Raw genomic sequence first — 17,703 nt, forward strand, 5'->3', positions numbered from 1 at the left:
AAAACTCTTTCTGTTTGGAAATCAAAAATAAAATAGAACTTATCGGTTTAGTTGAAAACCCTTTGGAAATTGGTTTGAAAAGAATAAGGCTGAGTCGTGCCACTGGTCACTCTCCTTAAGAATCGTATCCGCCCCCTACCGGTGCAACCGGGATTTGCGAACCGACGCTCCAAGATAAAACAGCCGAAATTGGCCCCAGTCCACGTGCACTCGTTGACTGGCCCACCCAGAATCACCAACAGAACTGTGCTCAGAAAGAACGGAACGAAGGAAGAAGAAGAACAGAAAAACCTTGAGTGCAAAAACGTCTGTGTATTTTTCTGTGTTTAAAACAATCTGTCTCGTCCCCTTTTATAGACCTGAAAGTGTCTGTTGGGGAGAGCCACCATTAAAACACACCCTTAAAGGACCGTTGAGATTCTAAACGGTTATTTGCAATTAAGGTGGTGTGTCCATATCAAAACCAAAGGGTAAAAATCAAAACGGTTTTTTTGCAATAAAAATAACCTTTTCATTTAAACCCAAACCCAAACCCAAACCCGGACCACGGCCCGGCCCGGCGAGGCGCGCGCGTGTGTGTTTTTTACTCATGGGCTTGTGCTCTTCTAAAAGCCCAAGACCCAACAAATTCTAAAGCCCCTTGAAGGCTCAAGCCTTTCTCCAAATCTCCATCTTATATGGATGAGAAAATTTCTCTCAAGCTCCCATGTGGGACTATTTATTTTGCCTTGGTTTTAGAGAGCACAATGTTCACACACACACCGAGGTCTTGGGTTCAAGTCCCCATTCAAGCAAAAGACTTTTGCCTTCCACATAAGAGAGGGAAAACTTTAATTTGAATCTTCCCTCTTAATTTTGATTTAAAAATACTAACAGAAAGTCAAACAACTGAAGTCTTTATTTGTTGACCCCTCCGAGCAAGCGCATCTGCCCTGAGTTTGTCATCTAACCACATGCCTGACTTCTGTATTAGCACCCTCCAGTGTGTTCTTTTCGAAGGCAACTGCGAAATCAACAAGGAAATGTAGCCCCCTCTCTCACCCATCTAACCACGTTGAGGGAGTCTCCCTATATGATCAATTGTTGTAACTACTCTCTCAAAGCTCTCAAAGCTGCTTGAACAAACTTAGAAGTGCTCAGACTTCCACTCGGTAGCCCCCTTGTTGCCAATGGGCCTATGAAGCCTTGCTATACATGTTTTTGAGCCTGCCACCAGCGCCACCAGAGTTGGGTTTTTAAAGCTTGAGCCATCAAAGTTCAGTTTTATTCTCTCTGGAGGTGGAGGTGGAGGTGGAGGTGTCCATCTAGGCTAAGGGCACTCCACAAGGATGATACTCGTCCTAGTTTCCTCCTATACTTAATGTAAGGACAAAACAAAGACGTAGCCGAAGCTCATTGAATCACAATCGCGTAGATTTGTCTATGAACCTGTGCATTCCATGTCCTTGAACACTCACCTATTTCTCTCCTTCCACATGAGCCACAGAGTAGCTGCTAAGAAGAAGAGCCGCGTCCTTCCTCTTCCTCTGGGAGGTCAGAGAGCAAAACTCCATGACTCATTAAGATATGCAATTCTCTCAAGAAGAACCCAATAAACTCCGAAGGGGCCGAAGACTGAAGGACAATAACTCAGAGAAAACTCGCAATGAATGAGGAGGTGGTTGATTTGAGGCGAACTATTCTTTAACCAGCTGTCCACCTATTACAATTCTCAAAAAGCTCTCATCACTCAATTAAAAATCGAAAAGACACGCTGAGCTTGCCCTGTTATTACTAACTAGTAATGGGAAACAAGAAAAATAGAAAGGAATTTATATAAATGGATTTGGGCCAATATTTTCCTTATCAGGATTGACCTCTACTTGTTCCGTATCAAGCCTGGCCAAGTCAGACTATTTTTTTTTTACTTTTGAAAAGTGTCAATTTTAAGTTTGTAAAAGGTAGCGGAGGATAAATATTGACAGCAGACCTATCATCAAATGACACTTGAGTAAATGTTGGTGGAGTTAATTAGATCCCACCACTAGTTTGCTTGGGTGGGAAGGTAAGAAGGCAAAAATGGAAACGTACAAAGCGAGAGATTGTGCAAAGTGTGTTTGGCTGCCTCAAAGCAAGAGTGAGGAGAGAGAAGAGAGAGCAGAGAGAGAAAGAGGGAGAAATTGGGTTTCTTCTCGGGTATTCTCTCGGGATTTTTCTTGGGTATTCTCTTGTGGGTTTTCTCTTGGGTTACTCTTGTACGGTCTTCGGTTTGAGAAGCAAGGAAAGGGTTGCGGGTTTTGGGTTTTGCTTTAAATCCATTGTAATCCTTGTATATTGTTTTCTCATAGTGGAAGATCGTGTTTCTCGCCCGTGGAGTAGGCTTGGCCAAACCACGAAAAATCTTGGTGTTCATTGTGTGGCTTGCTCGTGTTATTTTACTTTTCCGTTTAATTTGTGTACGATCGGATTGATTTGCCCGGCGGATTTTCTCAACAAGTGGTATCAGAGCTCAGGTGGAGCAATCGTCGAGGCCGGTTAGAGTGATCGTGAGTGTTGTGGTTTGATTGCGGTTAGAGCGATTTTTTTGAGTAGAAAGATTGTCCAAGAAAGATTCTTGTTCGAGGTGGAGCGATACACCGAGAAGTGCAAAGTAATCTAAGATGGTGGTAAAATCAAGTTCTACTCAGTTCAACATCGACAATTTTACCCTATGGCAGATGAGGGTGAAGGACATCCTACTTCAACAGGGTTTGGCTAAGGCGTTGAAAGGAAAGGATGGGAAGACGGAGAAGATGACGGATGCCGAGTGGAAAGACATTGAGTCGAAGGCGGTCAGTACGATTCGACTATGTTTGGCAGATAGCGTTATGTTTAACATTATGGAAGATGAAGATGCGCCTAAATTATGAGAGAAGTTGGAAAAGCTTTACATGTCAAAAAGCTTGGCCAACCGGTTGTATCTGATGCAGCAATTGTATGGGCTGGAGATGCAGGAAGGTGGAGATCTTTTGGAACACATCACGGTGTTCAATGGGCTTGTGGATCAACTCCACAAGGTTGACGAAAAGTTGAAGGAAGAAGACAATGCCCTTTTGCTTCTTACTTCGCTTCCTGATTCGTATGACAACCTGGTGACAACTTTACTGTATGGCAAGGATACGATAAAGTTAGAGGAAGTCATGGCGTCACTCTTATCGAATAAGGTGCAAAAGAAACCTCTTCTTGATGGAAGTGAAGAACATGGGTTGGTTGTTCATGGTAAGAATCAAAGAGGAAGGTCGTCTGACATGGGATCAGGAAAAGGCAGGTCAAGATCCAGAGTCAACGGAAAGGGCATGCAATGTTACCGTTACAAGGAATATGGCCACATCAAGCGGGATTGTCCAAAACGAGCTGATCAGGTGGACAATGGTGCTATGAATGCTATGGTGGCAATAACGAATATGCAGAGCGAAGTGTTTGGAGACGTTCTCACAGTCTTCTCAGATAATCACACTTCTCATGATGAGTGGATTCTAAATTCAGGTTGCTCTGTTCATGTATCCTCTAGGAGGGAATATTTTGATACGTTCCAGGAGACAAGGGCGGGTGTAGTGTCCTTGGGTGACGGGTCTACTTGTGACGTCACAGGAGTTGGGATGGTGAAGATCAAGATGTTTGATGGACTGGTTCGTACTTTGAGTGGTGTGGCATATGTCCCAAAGATGCGAAGGAATCTAGGATCACTTGGCCGGTTGGACTCCAGAGGTTGCAGGATTTCAACTGCAAGTGGAGCCATGAAAATCACATGTGGCTGTATGGTTCTAATGAAAGGCGAGAAGTATGGCGGATTATATCATTTGGTTGGGGACACGGTGACTAGTAATCCTATGATCTCGATGGCTAGTTGGAAACAGAGTGGAAGTGCGTGCACATGTAGGGTCTCTTTCACAGTTGGTGCAGAGATGGGTTTCCACGTTGCAGACGATGGTGAGAGGATGACAGTACCTGGGTTGGGGAGGATGGATCGAGATCCCTCTCCAAGGTTGACTAGGTGAGTCAACAGGTTAACAGCTACACATGTGCATTAGCTGTGTTAATTGAATCAGGAAGAGTCAGAACCAAGGTGATTCGAGGGTGTGTTTGCGGTGATAACGGACCCACGACGACATCAACCGAAAATCTTCAGGTAGCTGGGAAATAAGCCAAGGTGGAGATTGTTGGGAAAGTTGCCTTATTTCCCCCCACCACTATTTTGCTTGAGTGGGAAGGTAAGAAGGCAAAAATGGAAACGTACAAAGCGAGAGATTGTGTGAGGTGTGTTTGGCTGCCTCAAAGCAAGAGTGAGGAGAGAGAGAGAGAGAGAGAGAGAGAGAGAGAGAGAGAGAAATTGGGTTTCTTCTCGGGTATTCTCTAGGGATTTTTCTCAGGTATTCTCTTGTGGGTTTTCTTTTGGGTTACTCTTGTACGATCTTCAGTTTGAGAAACAAGGAAAGGGTTGCATGTTTTGGGTTTTGGTTTAAATCCATTTTAATCCTTGCATATTGTTTTCTCATAGTGGAAGATCATGTTTCTTGCCGGTGGAGTAGGCTTGGCCGAACCACGTAAAATCTTGGCGTTCATCTTGTAGCTTGCTTGTATTATTTTACTTTTCCGTTTAATTTGTGCACGATCGGATTGATTTGCCCGACAGATTTTCTCAAGAGTATAAATGACGAGCTTATAAGATGTTTGTAAGATTAGAACTTCCAAAGAGAATGGGTGTCATGATTTTGGTATTGCCACCCTCAGGTTGGGTTTGGATCCCTAGAGGTTGCACTCTTAGTTGTTGGCATAGCTGCTACCATAAATTTTAGACAAGTTCATCATTTAAACATCTTTTTGTTATAATTTCCCAACTGCATATCTAGACAAACCTCTAACAGACAACAATTTCAACTCAAGCTAAAATACTTGACTTTTAAAGAGTATACACAACCTTCAGCCATGGTAAATGGTTTGAAAGCTTCGAGTTTCCCTTCATTTGCTTTGCGGAGCCATACAGCACATGGCTGGAAGCCAGAGGGCCCGTACTACCTGCCCAACCAGTAAAATGGAAAGTGCCTTCTAAACAACTCAGCAGAAGGGAAGGTACCTATGTACTCTTATTTATACAAGTACACATATTTTAATCGTTCATTATACATACAAGCACTAGAAAGAATACAAAAATATTCCCTCTGTAATGATTTTGCCAAAAAAGATTAATGATAGTAAATAAACATTTAAAAAATGGCTAGACGGGCGAAGCGGATTCTCGGTGCTTTGCTTCTACCCACCAAATCTCAACAGATGCACGTACATATATGCACACAAGTACCCATGTATATGTATACATGTATGTGTGTTTACGTATGTATGTTTATTGTGTTGTACGTATTTAAAGGCAGAGCTGCCATTGAAAATGGGTTTGATGGAACCAAAGTGAGCTTAGGAATTGCAGCCTTGAAACTTTGAGGGACGGAAATACTGCGCTGTAACCCTTGTAATCCAATCTGATGAAGAGGACTTACAATGGATTATGAAGAGGGTGTTGGTCTTGAGTTGTAGTTATTGCACATGCATTCTGGAACAGGATATGCTAGGACATCCCTCCCGGCCTTGCTGGTTCGGATCTCTGGCTGACCCAATGAACCTTGGTGGAGCTCTTTTATGATCACGTTGAATTCCGGTTCAGGTAGAGTGCTGTTTAGAAAGTAAGGGAGCATCTCTCTTTTGTTGGGGGTTATGTGCTTCCTGTGCCCTGCATAAGCCCTCTGGCCCTGTATCACCAATAGCTTTTCAGTGGTCAGTATAAGCTCAAGAGGCCTGAGTTTTTTTAATTATTCCAAAATTTAGACAGCAAGTTTGACACTTGAGCTCAACATAAACCCTTCCCCCCAAAAAATCAGGGTTTAGAAGTACAAACTGAACTGAATCTTGACGTAGTCAACTCAAAATTTGGTTGAGTACTTTACAAAGTTTTTGAGTTGAGAAAACCAAAGTTTTTTTCCCAAAATAATTCAAAAATTGAACAGTTCCAACATGATTTTAAAGAACAGATGCAATCCAAACTTACAAGGGTATCAAGCAAGAAATATCACAAAGGGCATCATTATTGGACACTTACTACCTTAGTAACTGGAAGTTGTAAAGATCACTGAAGGTTTACATCAATATGACTCTTTCTTGTATACTTCTCTGGCATATTTCCAGTTAACAACCTTCCATATGTTCTTCAAGTAGTCTGGTCTCATATTTTTATTTTAAAAAACCAATGTTGCAGTCAGATTTTTCAACATTTTGATGTACTTGATAACACCAGAGGTTTTCAATGCAAAACAAAATTACACCGAAGTTTTTCGAGATCTTTATTGAGTTTTTTTTTTTTTTTTTGGGCATATTTGTACGGCGATCAGTTTATACAACTGGAGAAATGCTGACTGGATGCAAGGATTAAAAGTAGTGAAACTTAAGCAATAAGATGATGATGGTAGCAACGGTGCTAATTATAATGGCAGTACCTGAATGGCATGGCCCATATTCCCGCCATGAGACGGCATGAAAACGTCACTATTTTCAGAAACTACGTAATCAATGGCTGCAAGAAGGGAAGCTTTGTTGGCGAATGGAACCAATTCACCTGGTAAGGACAGGTTCTCCTTGTTGTAGAAATAGGGAAATTTTCTGGTAAGAGGTAGTAAGGCTTCCTGACCACCAAATGGTTCTCCACCAGCCCAGTATATCTTAGCATTTTTTGGAGCTCCAAGAGCTTTAAGCAGTCTAAAACAACATTAGGTAGATAGATACGGTTGAATTAGTTAGGAATTATGGAGTTCCAAAAAACAGAAGTAGGAAACAATAAACAATATTTCCCTTTCCAACAGATAGCAATAAATAGCAGATATTACAGCAATTCTGAGCCATACCTTGTGACCTCTAAAGCATTTAAGGGGCATAAGCCGGCAAGTTTGCGATCATGGTAAGTCATGTTAGATCTTGCGGTTAGGAGCTCTGGTCGTAACTCTCTCTCATTGTTGATTATCTCGTCGGACTCATGGCTCAGCCCAGGTAGACAACCAGTTCTCACCCAAACATCATTTTCCATGCGTAAATGAAGAGCGATATATGGCCCCATGCTCCTCATTCTCTCTGCGAGCTTGTTTCCAAGCTCCAGAATAGGGGCTGAGAATCTCAATGCATGAAATGCCACCTACAATGTTTAAAAGATGATACTAGAACAAGTCTAGGGTGCACCAAAAATCTTGAGCTTGACAGGCCCAAGTTTGAGTTGACTGAAAACTCAGTCGGGTACTGGATTGAAATTATTGAGTTTAAACAGTTATATTATGTAATCTGAATGGTTACATTTTATGGATACTATGTTTTTTTACTACTTGATCAAGTTTTCAGAAAGCTTAACTTTGTTTTTCATGTTTAAAAAACAGAGTTACTTGGCTGAAATTTTTAGAGTTAGGTCCACTCTGTGAGTGTTTCAAGTTGTTGATAGAGTTTCAGATAGCTGATTTTTGTGAAAACTTCTTCTATTGAATACAAGGATAATATCATGCTTCATAAATTCCAACTCACTAAGAAACTATTCCCAGCAATTACTTCTTTCTCAATGGAAAAACAATAATTGAGGCCTTTTATCAGACCTGAACAAGGAAATAGTCTCAGTATTACCATGTGAAATAATGGTTTATTACAACAAAAAAAAAGAAAAAAGCAAAAGAACAGCAAGTGCAGAACCTACAATTACCTTACACCGAAGCTTTTGAAGGTCAGAAGGGAGATCCTTTGACAGCCTGGAATCTAATCCTCGCAAAAGCAATACTCCTTCCTTGTTAAGCTGCAAAAGTGAGCAGAACTACCTCGATGACAATATCCTATAGAAAGAAATTATTCACAGGAAACTTTATCATCCAAATTATTTAAAACTGTTAAAACCTTATCATCAAGGAAAAAAATGCTTTAAAGATCATACTAAAGAGCACTCCTGATTCAAAAAAAGGTACCAAAGAGCACTCCTACAAATCTGTTTAATTCACCGAATGAAGCATTGGGACACCCAAGATCATGGTATAAGAAATCAGATGGCGATATAGTTACTTTACAATTCAATGTCCTAGAGTCGACTTGTGCGTGTGTAGAGTATGATTATGACTTCTAAGTATGCATGCATTCACAAAATAAAGGAATGTCATTCTCATTTCCCTTGGAAACTGAATTGAGAGCTTAGAAACAAGGCAGGCACATTATTGGCCTCATTAAGATAGCAGCTGCAGAAGGATGTGTAGAAGCTCACCCGCTTCAGGTACCTTGCACGTATCCATCGAGCACTCACATGAAGGGGAGTCCGCTTCTCTTCCACTGGCCTTGTCATTAAATGTGTCGAAGGAAGAGATGAAACTATGTGGACATCGTTTGCAAGAGTTTTCTTGAAATGCTCCAAGTCGAAAATATCAGAAAACTCACTGTTGAAGAAAAGAACATCAAACATTAATGTCATCACTTAAAAGCTACATTCGAGCATAATAAGCCAATGAGGGGTGATATGGTACAACTTTTCAAAAACATAATAAATATATAAAAAATGAGCCGGTCCATAAACAATCTCTACGGTCCAATGGATCATTTGCTTATGGCCATCGATCTGAACAAACTAACTGATAAGCCTCCTTCTGAATAGACTATATGCTTAAAATTGAACCAATCTAAGTATCCTGAGCATCTGATCAATGGATTAGTGCAATTCCAAGAGCTGGCCCATTCCATCAGACCATCTATATCAATGGGTCTGTGCACCAACTGGAGAGTGAAAGTGATGATACATTAGATTGCTTTGTGTCTTCCTAATAAAGGGTGGATTAAGAGCAGCTTTAGGGCCTCTTTGGATGCTTACCAAAACCAGTCCTTATTCACAAATAAGATAATCTTATTTGTGAATGGGACATTAAGTTCACTTTGGAAGCCATTAACTAAACATATCATTTGTAAAACTAGATCATATTTAACTTCAAAATCATTTGAAGTATAACATTATATGCAAGCAAATTTATAGATATCCAAAAAGGCCCTTAGTCATCAACATGCCGATTTAAATCAAGAAGTAGACTAAGCTCTGTGTCGTGTGGGGGCTCTGTTGTACAAGAAATCAGCCATTAATGTTTTGGGTAATGGCTGAGAATAATGAGTGAAAGGGAAATAGTTAATCTCAGACATCAACAAGAGAACTGATTTTGTCGTCACGGCCAGATGAACTCTTAGGTCCTGTTTGTTTTGGATAGTGAGAACGGATTGTGTCCAAAACTGATTATTGGACTCAAATTTAAGTTCAAATTTGAGTCCAATAATCAGTTTTGGATCCACAATCGGTTCTCAAAATAAAAAACTAACAGGGCCTTAATCAATTTACCCTGAGCAAATTACCCAATAGAAAACTAAAAATTTATGACAGAAACTCTTAGGCCCTTAGTCATCTCTCTCTCTCTCTCTCTCTCTCTCTCTCAACTATTTGATCTCTCTGCTTTAAATTTTTTTCAACGACCTTTTTTCTTGGATTTATTTTTCAATTTTAAGTAGTTTCTTCGTCCGAAGATCTACAAATAAATTTCATTACAGTGAAAATGGAAAAACAAAAACAAATTCATAAATTAGTTATAGAAATTTCATAAAAAAAACAAAAAAGGAAAGGAAACTAACACAAAATACACAAATGTATAGAGAAATTTCAAATTTGTTTCTCTCTCTTACCTCTCATCTTCCCAAATCACATTGACTTGCAAGATCGGAACCACAAGAGCAGCTCCAAGAATCCTCGCAATGACTACAGCATCAACGATCTGATTTCTCTGCTGACTCAACCCTCCACAAACCACAACCATCAGATACTTTGTCCTCTCCCTCGCCACCAAATCACTAAATCTCTTATACTCTTTACTAAAATTTAGACACGGCCTGTAACCTAATCCGTTAGGTTGCTTCCAAAACTCAATCTCCTTCAGATCTCCTTCAATCTTTGAATTTTTCAGATCTAATGGTAGAACAGAGCTTCTGATCCAAGTTATTTGGCCTTCGTGAGTCGTGCACGGATAAGGAGAGAACGGGAGTATAAGATCGAGATTTAAGGTGATTTTTGTGATTTCTATGAAGGTGAAGATGAAGATGAAGAGGAAGAAGAACCAGAACTTAGGGTTTTTGGTACTGGTGAAGAATCTGTTCTTGCTTTTGGAAGATTTTTTAGGAGAGATGAGGAGATTTTGTAGCGATGAAGAGGAAAGAGTGTGGATTATTTGGGAAGGGACTGAGATGTATGAGAGCTTGTTCTTGTTTTTCGCCATTAAAGAGGATTCAAAGGCCTTTTTTTTGTTTTGTTTTGCTCTGCTCTTAGTGCAGAGAGGCAGTGAGGAAAAGAGGGGCGATTTTATAGTTTATACAGAACTAGTTTTTAGACGGCGGGAACGCGAAATACGAGCGAGAAGTTTTGGACGGAATTTAAACATCGGACCTAGTTATGGTATTGCCACCACCTTTTCTTTTGGTTACTACGAAAGCTACAATTTTATCTTTAAAAAAGTTACTCTAATATCAAGGGAACTCGTACATTCGCCCCCTTTTCTTCCTCTAAGATCTAAGCTGAGATCATCCAATAAGTGCAATCTACTTTTCTCGTCACATCATCTCATCGGTGGGCCCACCAAAGGAATGGTGTAGATCACTCTAGCCTCTCTATCCATGGATTATTATTATTCCGCGACAAAATCTGAGGCAGAGGAATATCCGTAGTTGTCCATATTTTATAGCACACATGTCGGAAAAGAGCTGCAGATCACATGCAAAACCTGCTTTTGACAGTTGTCAACTTCTCAAAGCGAACACTCGAAAATTCGTCTACGGTGCTGATCTTGGCACTACCATGTTTGATAATTGCACTGACCCATATTGTCCTTTCTTTTTTTAATAGGCTTTAGAGAGCTTTTTTGGGAATTGAAATAACCTTGGACAGCTCATTAAATAATAGACTATGTGTTGATGCAATTATCAAAACATGGTTGTGACTAGGGCTGCAACTCGGGTCGGGCGGGTCGGGTTTTGGAGAACCCAACCCTACCCGAGAAATATCTCGGGTCGGGTCGGGTCGGGTTTTTTTCCGGAAAACCCACGATTCCCAAACCCGGCCCTACCCATGATAAATCTCGGGTCGGGTCGGGTCGGTTCGGGTTTTTTCACGTTGACGCAATTTTTTAAGGAAAATTCTTGTTTGGCAAGGCAACTCAACTCATAGAAGCAAAAATTACACTCACATTACACTTGAATCAAACAATGATGTAATTACACTCACATTACACTTGAATCAAACAATGTTGTAATCAAACAATGTTGTAATTACAATCAATGTTGAATCAAACACTTGAATCAACTCAACTCATAGAAGCATAAATTACACTCACATACAATAACAGTGGGTGCGTGGGTTTTCACTGTTAACTTTTAACTAACAATAGAAAAAAATGTACATACTATAACTTATGTAACTCGGGTCGGGTCGGGTTGGGCCCCTTCAAACCCGGCTCGACCCGAGATTCATGCGGTCTTTTGAATGCTGAACCCGGCTCGACCCGAAACCCATGAAACCTGAACCCAACCCAGGCTATTTTCGGGTCGGGTCGATGCGGGTCGGGTAAAACCCGGCTCGAGTTGCAGCCCTAGTTGTGACCTCGTATTTTCAGGAAAGAGAAGTGATATATTATTAGCTCCCTTTTTCCCTGGGCCAGCGGTCTACTGTATTTATGAGTTATGACCAAGGTTTTAAATTTCGGTTTCAAGGGCAATTTTGGACCTAGCTGAAATTCGATAAAGACGCTTGAAATTCCGATTTTTTGGGCTGAAATTTCAGCTGAAATTTGGTAAAGGAATTAATAATTAATATTTGTTTTCAAATTTTGCCAAAATTGAAGAAATTGAAGAAAAATTTCTTCAATTTCGGTTTGGATCTTGACCGAAATCCAAAATTTTTAAACTACAAGGGGGTGGCCCAACGAAGAAAAGGGGGCAATTATAACATTTCCTACTGGGGCCAACAATAATTAAGTTGAATTTGTCTTCCATGGTCGAATCAACATTGAGTGTATAAAGCAATCCCTACCGTCCATCAAATAGATAGATGGACCTTTCTTGTTTTATAGTGTAGCCCAGGAAATTTGATTGTGAGTTTTTATTGGTGAGATAATCACTTTTAATGTTCTTATTTTATTACAAAAAATTGTATTGATAATGATAAGTCCAATATTTGGTTTGAAACCCTTTTGTTTTTTGTTGTTGGGTAAGCTGGGGTTAGGCAAGATCCCTACCGGATATCATTAAAAAGAGAAGAAGTACACTCAAAGGCCAACAGTTTGTGGGACAGGCTCCAACAAAACCAACAGCAAACAATGGAAGAAACCATTGAACAGATAAAGAGACAGACGAGAGAAGGGCTCGTCAAGAGCATCTCTAGAAACACAGCAAATGAGAATAAAATAGACATGGGAACTACAATCTAGTATACAAAGTTCCAGAGGAGTCATCTAACACAAGGGCCATCAGATCAGAGGGCAGGATTGATAAACAATCTATGATTTTCATGGCACAACACTGAAATTTATCAGCCAATATGATAAAAAGTGATCTTCTTTTTTTTGCTTTTGTAGTATTTTATTTATTTCAGCAAACAAAACTCTAGTTGATATCGAGATCTATGGATATAAACTATGGGGAGATAAAATGTTTCTTTCTTCAGTTAAACTACTCTTATTTTTTTTATCATGTAGCTTAGCAAACTCTACAAGAAAACTAAAGGTGATTCACGAGTCACGACCAAGCTACCTAATAAAAGCGAGCCCTCCCTTGGCAAACTCTACAAGAAACTTATAAATTTCACCTTTTTTTTAGATAACCAGTTTGGACAATGTGTTATTTATAACTCCCACCATTTTAGTTCAGCGACAAAATTTTATAACTATTTCTTGATTTACTCATGCCCAGATTATGAAGTTTTATGCAAAACCACATTGTTGGGGGATAAAAATTAGAACCCAATCAAAGGGCACGCGCGACCCAAAGGTTGGAGAGGGTGAAGGGGTAATTTTGTATGTCACCCTTAGAAACCATAAACTACGGTCTAAAACCACATCCGCCAAAGGATAATATTGGAAACTGAAATTTCAAGAAAGTTGGCCAATTACGAGAAAGTCCCGTAGAGGTAACTTTCTTAATTTATTGAGGACTCTAGCTCTATAAAAATGGGACCAAGACAACGTACAAATTCCATTCTTTTGCTTTCAAGTCACTGTATCCGTTGCCCATTTTAACTTAGGCATTGGAGAGCCTCCCCAGAATCCAAACTCCGGCGATTTTCCTACGTTATTCCGTGCTCGCTATTGCAGATCTTCATTCTGGGAGTCATCTCAGCGTTGGTCGCCTTCTGAGAACTTCAGTCTAGATTTTAACGGCAACACATATTGAGTGGATTTCTTTTCAAACTAAGCATAAAATTAAATGAAAAAGTACAGAGTTTTATGCAACTTTGGCAAAACTACCAAGTTAACAAGAAACTCCCAACACCCTAACTTTTTAGGATAAAACAACCGAATTACTCTTTCTAAAACAGAGGGGGAAGGAGATGCAGGCATCCCTCCCCACTCTCCACCTCCCCTGCGCAACCTTGTTTCTCCTTTTTTCTATTTTATTAGATGCTCTAGTTTGCTTTCCTTTTGTTCATATCCAATTTACTAAATAATATGGCACACGTATATTGCATCGAGTTTTATAACAATTATTGCATATATTTCAGTGGATATTGGAGGTAGAAAGCTTAGTGGTAGGGTATTCTTTCTTGTAAAAGACAACTTGATAAAGCTGGCCATCTGTGCCACCTGAAACACATAACCAACCCCACTCCTAACTATTGCATCTAAATATTAAGAAATATATGTCTTATCTAATTTTGATATTGTCATAAAGGAACACTAAGATTAGATAATAATGAGATTCTCGGCACATTAGCGTCGCGAAGGTCACGAGTTCAATGGCAGCTAAGACCTAACCCACCAATGGAGAAATAAAAAATAAACTTAAAATAGAAGATGATAATTGAAAAGCATACAATGTTTTAGTATTTTTTATTAATTAAGCTTTTTATTTTGTCTTTGGAACTCCATTTTTTATTGCTCGAACAGGCAAGTTTTAGAGAAGTGGATATTGAGAGTTAGGTTTCACATGAACACGCTCTTTTTTTTTGTTCTCTACACAAAAAAGCAAAAGCACTGCAAAGAATGGTTTCCCAATATCACGAAACACTTATGCTCTATTTGTTTACAATTATTTACCTCATAGAGTAGTGGTATAAGTAGTCATGGACTCATGGGAGGAGACAAGCCTTGGACTTTGTTCACTTGTTTTCCCGCTGCAGGAAAGGAATCTGACTTGGCAAAATGGAAAGGAAAGGAAAAGAAACTGTGACGGGAAACCTGTTTTCTCCCAGAAAGGAAGGGAAAATATGCAGAAAACCCTAGAACATCTAATCATAAACACAAAAAAGAAGCCTAATTACTTACAGTACATAAAGACAAAAAATCATGCCTTAAAACCCCAAACAGTAGATTAGAAATTACTGGCGGAGAAAATTTTGGGAACCATAAAAAATCGTTTATTAAGAAATCTAAACTTTAAAAAATCAGCACTTTGCTATCAAAGAAAAAAACTTATAAGCATAAAAAAATCAAACCACAAACACCAAAAAAAAATTACACTAAGAAGGGTTCAGATCTTTATTATGAAGAAAAAAACACAAAACCTTAAAAATACAAACCCTAGATCATAAAAAAGAAAGAAAAAACCTTTCTGCTCAAATTCAACTATAGATCTTGTAGATCAAAGCGAAAGGAGGCCGGCCCTTCGAATAAAAGAGATTTTTTTTTTGAAAAAAAGACTTGCAGATAGGGGAAAAATCACAGGATTTTCGGAAAAAAAGGAAACGGTCATACCTCGAAAACGTTGCTGGAGGGAGGAAGATTGTTGTCGCCGGAGGGAGAAAGGAAGCCGAATAGGTCTCGTCGCTGCAACTGTCGAAGAAGGTGAGAGTTCAATCGAAAGAGCGACACATTTTTTAAGTTTTCTCGAGAAAATAAGAATTTTCTCTTGTTTTGGCGAGAAAACGAAGTGGGGATTTTGTGGGAAACCACCTTTTCCACGTAATTTTTTTTTTGCGGGGGGGGGGGGGGGGGGGGGGGCACAAACTATTTCCACATCAAATATTATTTTTCCAGAGAAAGCAAGCGAACAACGATAAAATAGATTTCTCGAGAAAATTTATGGGGTTCTCCTTTCCTTTCTTTTCCAGAGAAGACAAGTGAATAGAGCCTTCGAGGATTTACCTGGAACTTACCTCGTATAATAGTGGAAGTAGTGTTTGCTTTCAACCTGGTAAAGTAGTGGCACGGAGTGTCATTATCAATATAGAGGGAGTGGAGAGAGAGAGAGAGAGAGAGAGAGAGAGAGAGAGAGAGAGAGAGAGAGAGAGAGAGAGAGAGGTTCATCGTTTCCAAGAAATCTAAGCAAAATTTCTCTTTTTTGGAGTTTTTAGCTTGGATTTTTTTGGGAGGACACTAGGGTCATGCAATGATTAAGCAGGACTGCAGGAGACATCCATGATAGTCTCCAAGGATTCAATGCTATAATAGCAATCAAACAAGGAGTTTTGCTGACATGACACCCAAACGACAAGCAAAACCCCTGAGTCATTACAAATTTTGCGCAACCAAACAAAGGTGCGTAGTTATAAGGGATGAGATATGAATTGGAAATCCTCATGACTTACCTTGGGTTTTCGTCATTTGTTTACAGGTAAAAGAAGAAGATAAGAATAAAAAAATAAGAAGAATAAAAAGTGGGCGATGATATTTTCACCCCCTGCATTACGCATGCGCCCCCCTTATAACGTGATTTGAACTAAAAAAGCATTCATGTTGCCCACTTTTCACGTCAAATCACATTATAAGGGGAGCGTGCGCGTAATGCATGGGGAGTGAAAATATCATCTAGTAAAGTAAATTTTTAAATGGCATTTCGTTTCCCTGTCCTCCTTTCACGATTTGCTACAACAGAGAAAACAAAATTTTGAATGGCTTTCCTATCCTTCCCTTTTTATGACATACTACAGTAGAAAATGGAAGGGTGGCGGGACTGGATGGAAGGGGATGAGTAGAAGGGACGGTGGGCCTAGGTGTATGAGTCAGCAGGGATAGGGGAGGAAGGACGTGCTGGTGGGTCGGAGTGGTTTTGCCGGTTTGTTTGGAGAGAGAGAGAGAGAGAGAGTCTCCCTGTTGCTGTAGCAAGGTCAAGGAACAACGAGGGTGAAGGTAATTGCCACAAATGTTGATTTCCAAATAATGCCTTGTAGAACAGAGTTTAAATCGGATTTTTTTTTCACTATTGTAGCTGTTTTGGAAATCTAAGGATCTATTCCAGTTCCTTAGATTTGGCAGTTTTTGGAAATCTAAGGACCCGTTTGGATGCTGAGAAGATTTTGATTTGGATTTCTCACATTTGCAGCCCTTTTTGCATTGTAATTTGGATCATATCAAATTCTTGGATTTCTAATTCAGCAGCTGACAATGAAAAAAATCAGATTTCTAAATTTGCTGTGGAAATAAGAAATTGGAAATCCACAGATCTGGCAGTTTCCTTCACCCTATTTGTTCCTCAACCTCTCCCCTCCAGGCCTCCACTAGGAAGTACCCCCTTCCCTCTCTGTCTCCCTCTACATGAGCTGCTGGATCTATTCAATTTGTATTCGAAACTCAATTCCAATCCAAATACAAAATAGGAGGTATCCAAACGGGCAATAATATAACTATGAGATTTTTCCTGATTAGTCCCTACATGGAAAAATAATTGCTTATTAGTCCCTGAGAAAAGCATATTATCTTATTAGTCCTACTTTTAGAAAATATTTGCTAAAAGGACCCTAAAACTCACCTACGTCAATTTTCTTCATTAAAAATTCTAATATGAGAAATTTACCCCCCAACCCATTTAATCTGTTTTAGCGTTTTTTGATTTCCCTTCCATTATTTTCAGAAAAAAAAAACTAGGAAATAAGCAAAATATTATCTCTTCCAATATTCTCTTCGAAAATCCTTCAACAAAAAAATCATTTTAGTAATTAAATAAAGAGGAAACTGTTGGTGAGCTTAAGCTCACCAAACTTATGGTGAGCTAGCTTGCCCAATCACATGGGAGCCCACTTTGTTAGGATGATCCAAACCATTCATTTGAAAGTCCCTTACATAGATGGGGGGTGTACAAAAAATCAGCTCCATAGGATCATCCTAACCCCTCCATTTGTGGAGGACAAAAATGGACAGACACAAATCTGCCCCATTTTTGTCCTCCACAAATGGAGGGGTTAGGATGATCCTATGGAGTTGATTTTTGGTACACCCCCCATCTATGTAAGGGACTTTCAAATGAATGGTTTGGATCATCCTAACAAAGTGGGCCCCCATGTGATTGGGCAAGCTAGCTCACCATAAGTTTGGTGAGCTTAAGCTCACCAACAGTTTCCTCTTAAATAAATTGAAAATCTCTCTAAAATATTAAATAGGGACGGAATAAAATAAGAAATTTTAGGAAAAATTTTCGTTTCTAACTTTTCTAGAATTAACTAAATTGAAAATCTCTCTA

At 39.5% G+C, this 17,703-nt stretch overlaps 1 protein-coding gene across 1 annotated transcript; it reads right to left on the bottom strand.

Annotated features, from left to right (window-relative positions):
* Window positions 1–5,051: 5,051 nt before the first annotated feature.
* Window positions 5,052–10,444, bottom strand: LOC143847068 (O-fucosyltransferase 20-like). The gene is made up of 6 exons (XM_077355738.1): window positions 9,733–10,444; window positions 8,285–8,453; window positions 7,739–7,828; window positions 6,906–7,189; window positions 6,501–6,759; window positions 5,052–5,759 (listed from the first exon to the last, which is right to left on the bottom strand). The coding sequence occupies exons 1-6, from the start codon at window positions 10,317–10,319 to the stop codon at window positions 5,517–5,519; spliced, it is 1,632 nt and encodes a 543-aa protein (XP_077211853.1). The 5' UTR covers window positions 10,320–10,444; the 3' UTR covers window positions 5,052–5,516.
* Window positions 10,445–17,703: the final 7,259 nt, after the last annotated feature.

The sequence above is a fragment of the Tasmannia lanceolata genome, unplaced genomic scaffold (genome assembly GCF_043159265.1).
Source record: "Tasmannia lanceolata isolate RefF3 unplaced genomic scaffold, GAP_Taslan_0.1 ptg000015l, whole genome shotgun sequence".
In the NCBI taxonomy this organism is placed as follows: Eukaryota; Viridiplantae; Streptophyta; class Magnoliopsida; order Canellales; family Winteraceae; genus Tasmannia; species Tasmannia lanceolata.

What these genes read in the sequence shown, in the direction of transcription:
- LOC143847068 (XM_077355738.1), bottom strand. Translation starts at nt 10,319, where the DNA reads ATGGCGAAAAACAAGAACAAGCTCTCATACATCTCAGTCCCTTCCCAA. An exon ending in GTGATTTGGGAAGATGAGAG is followed by an intron (nt 8,454 to 9,732) that starts GTAAGAGAGAGA and finishes TTTCTTCAACAG; the next exon opens with TGAGTTTTCTGATATTTTCG. An exon ending in GTGCAAGGTACCTGAAGCGG is followed by an intron (nt 7,829 to 8,284) that starts GTGAGCTTCTAC and finishes TCACTTTTGCAG; the next exon opens with CTTAACAAGGAAGGAGTATT.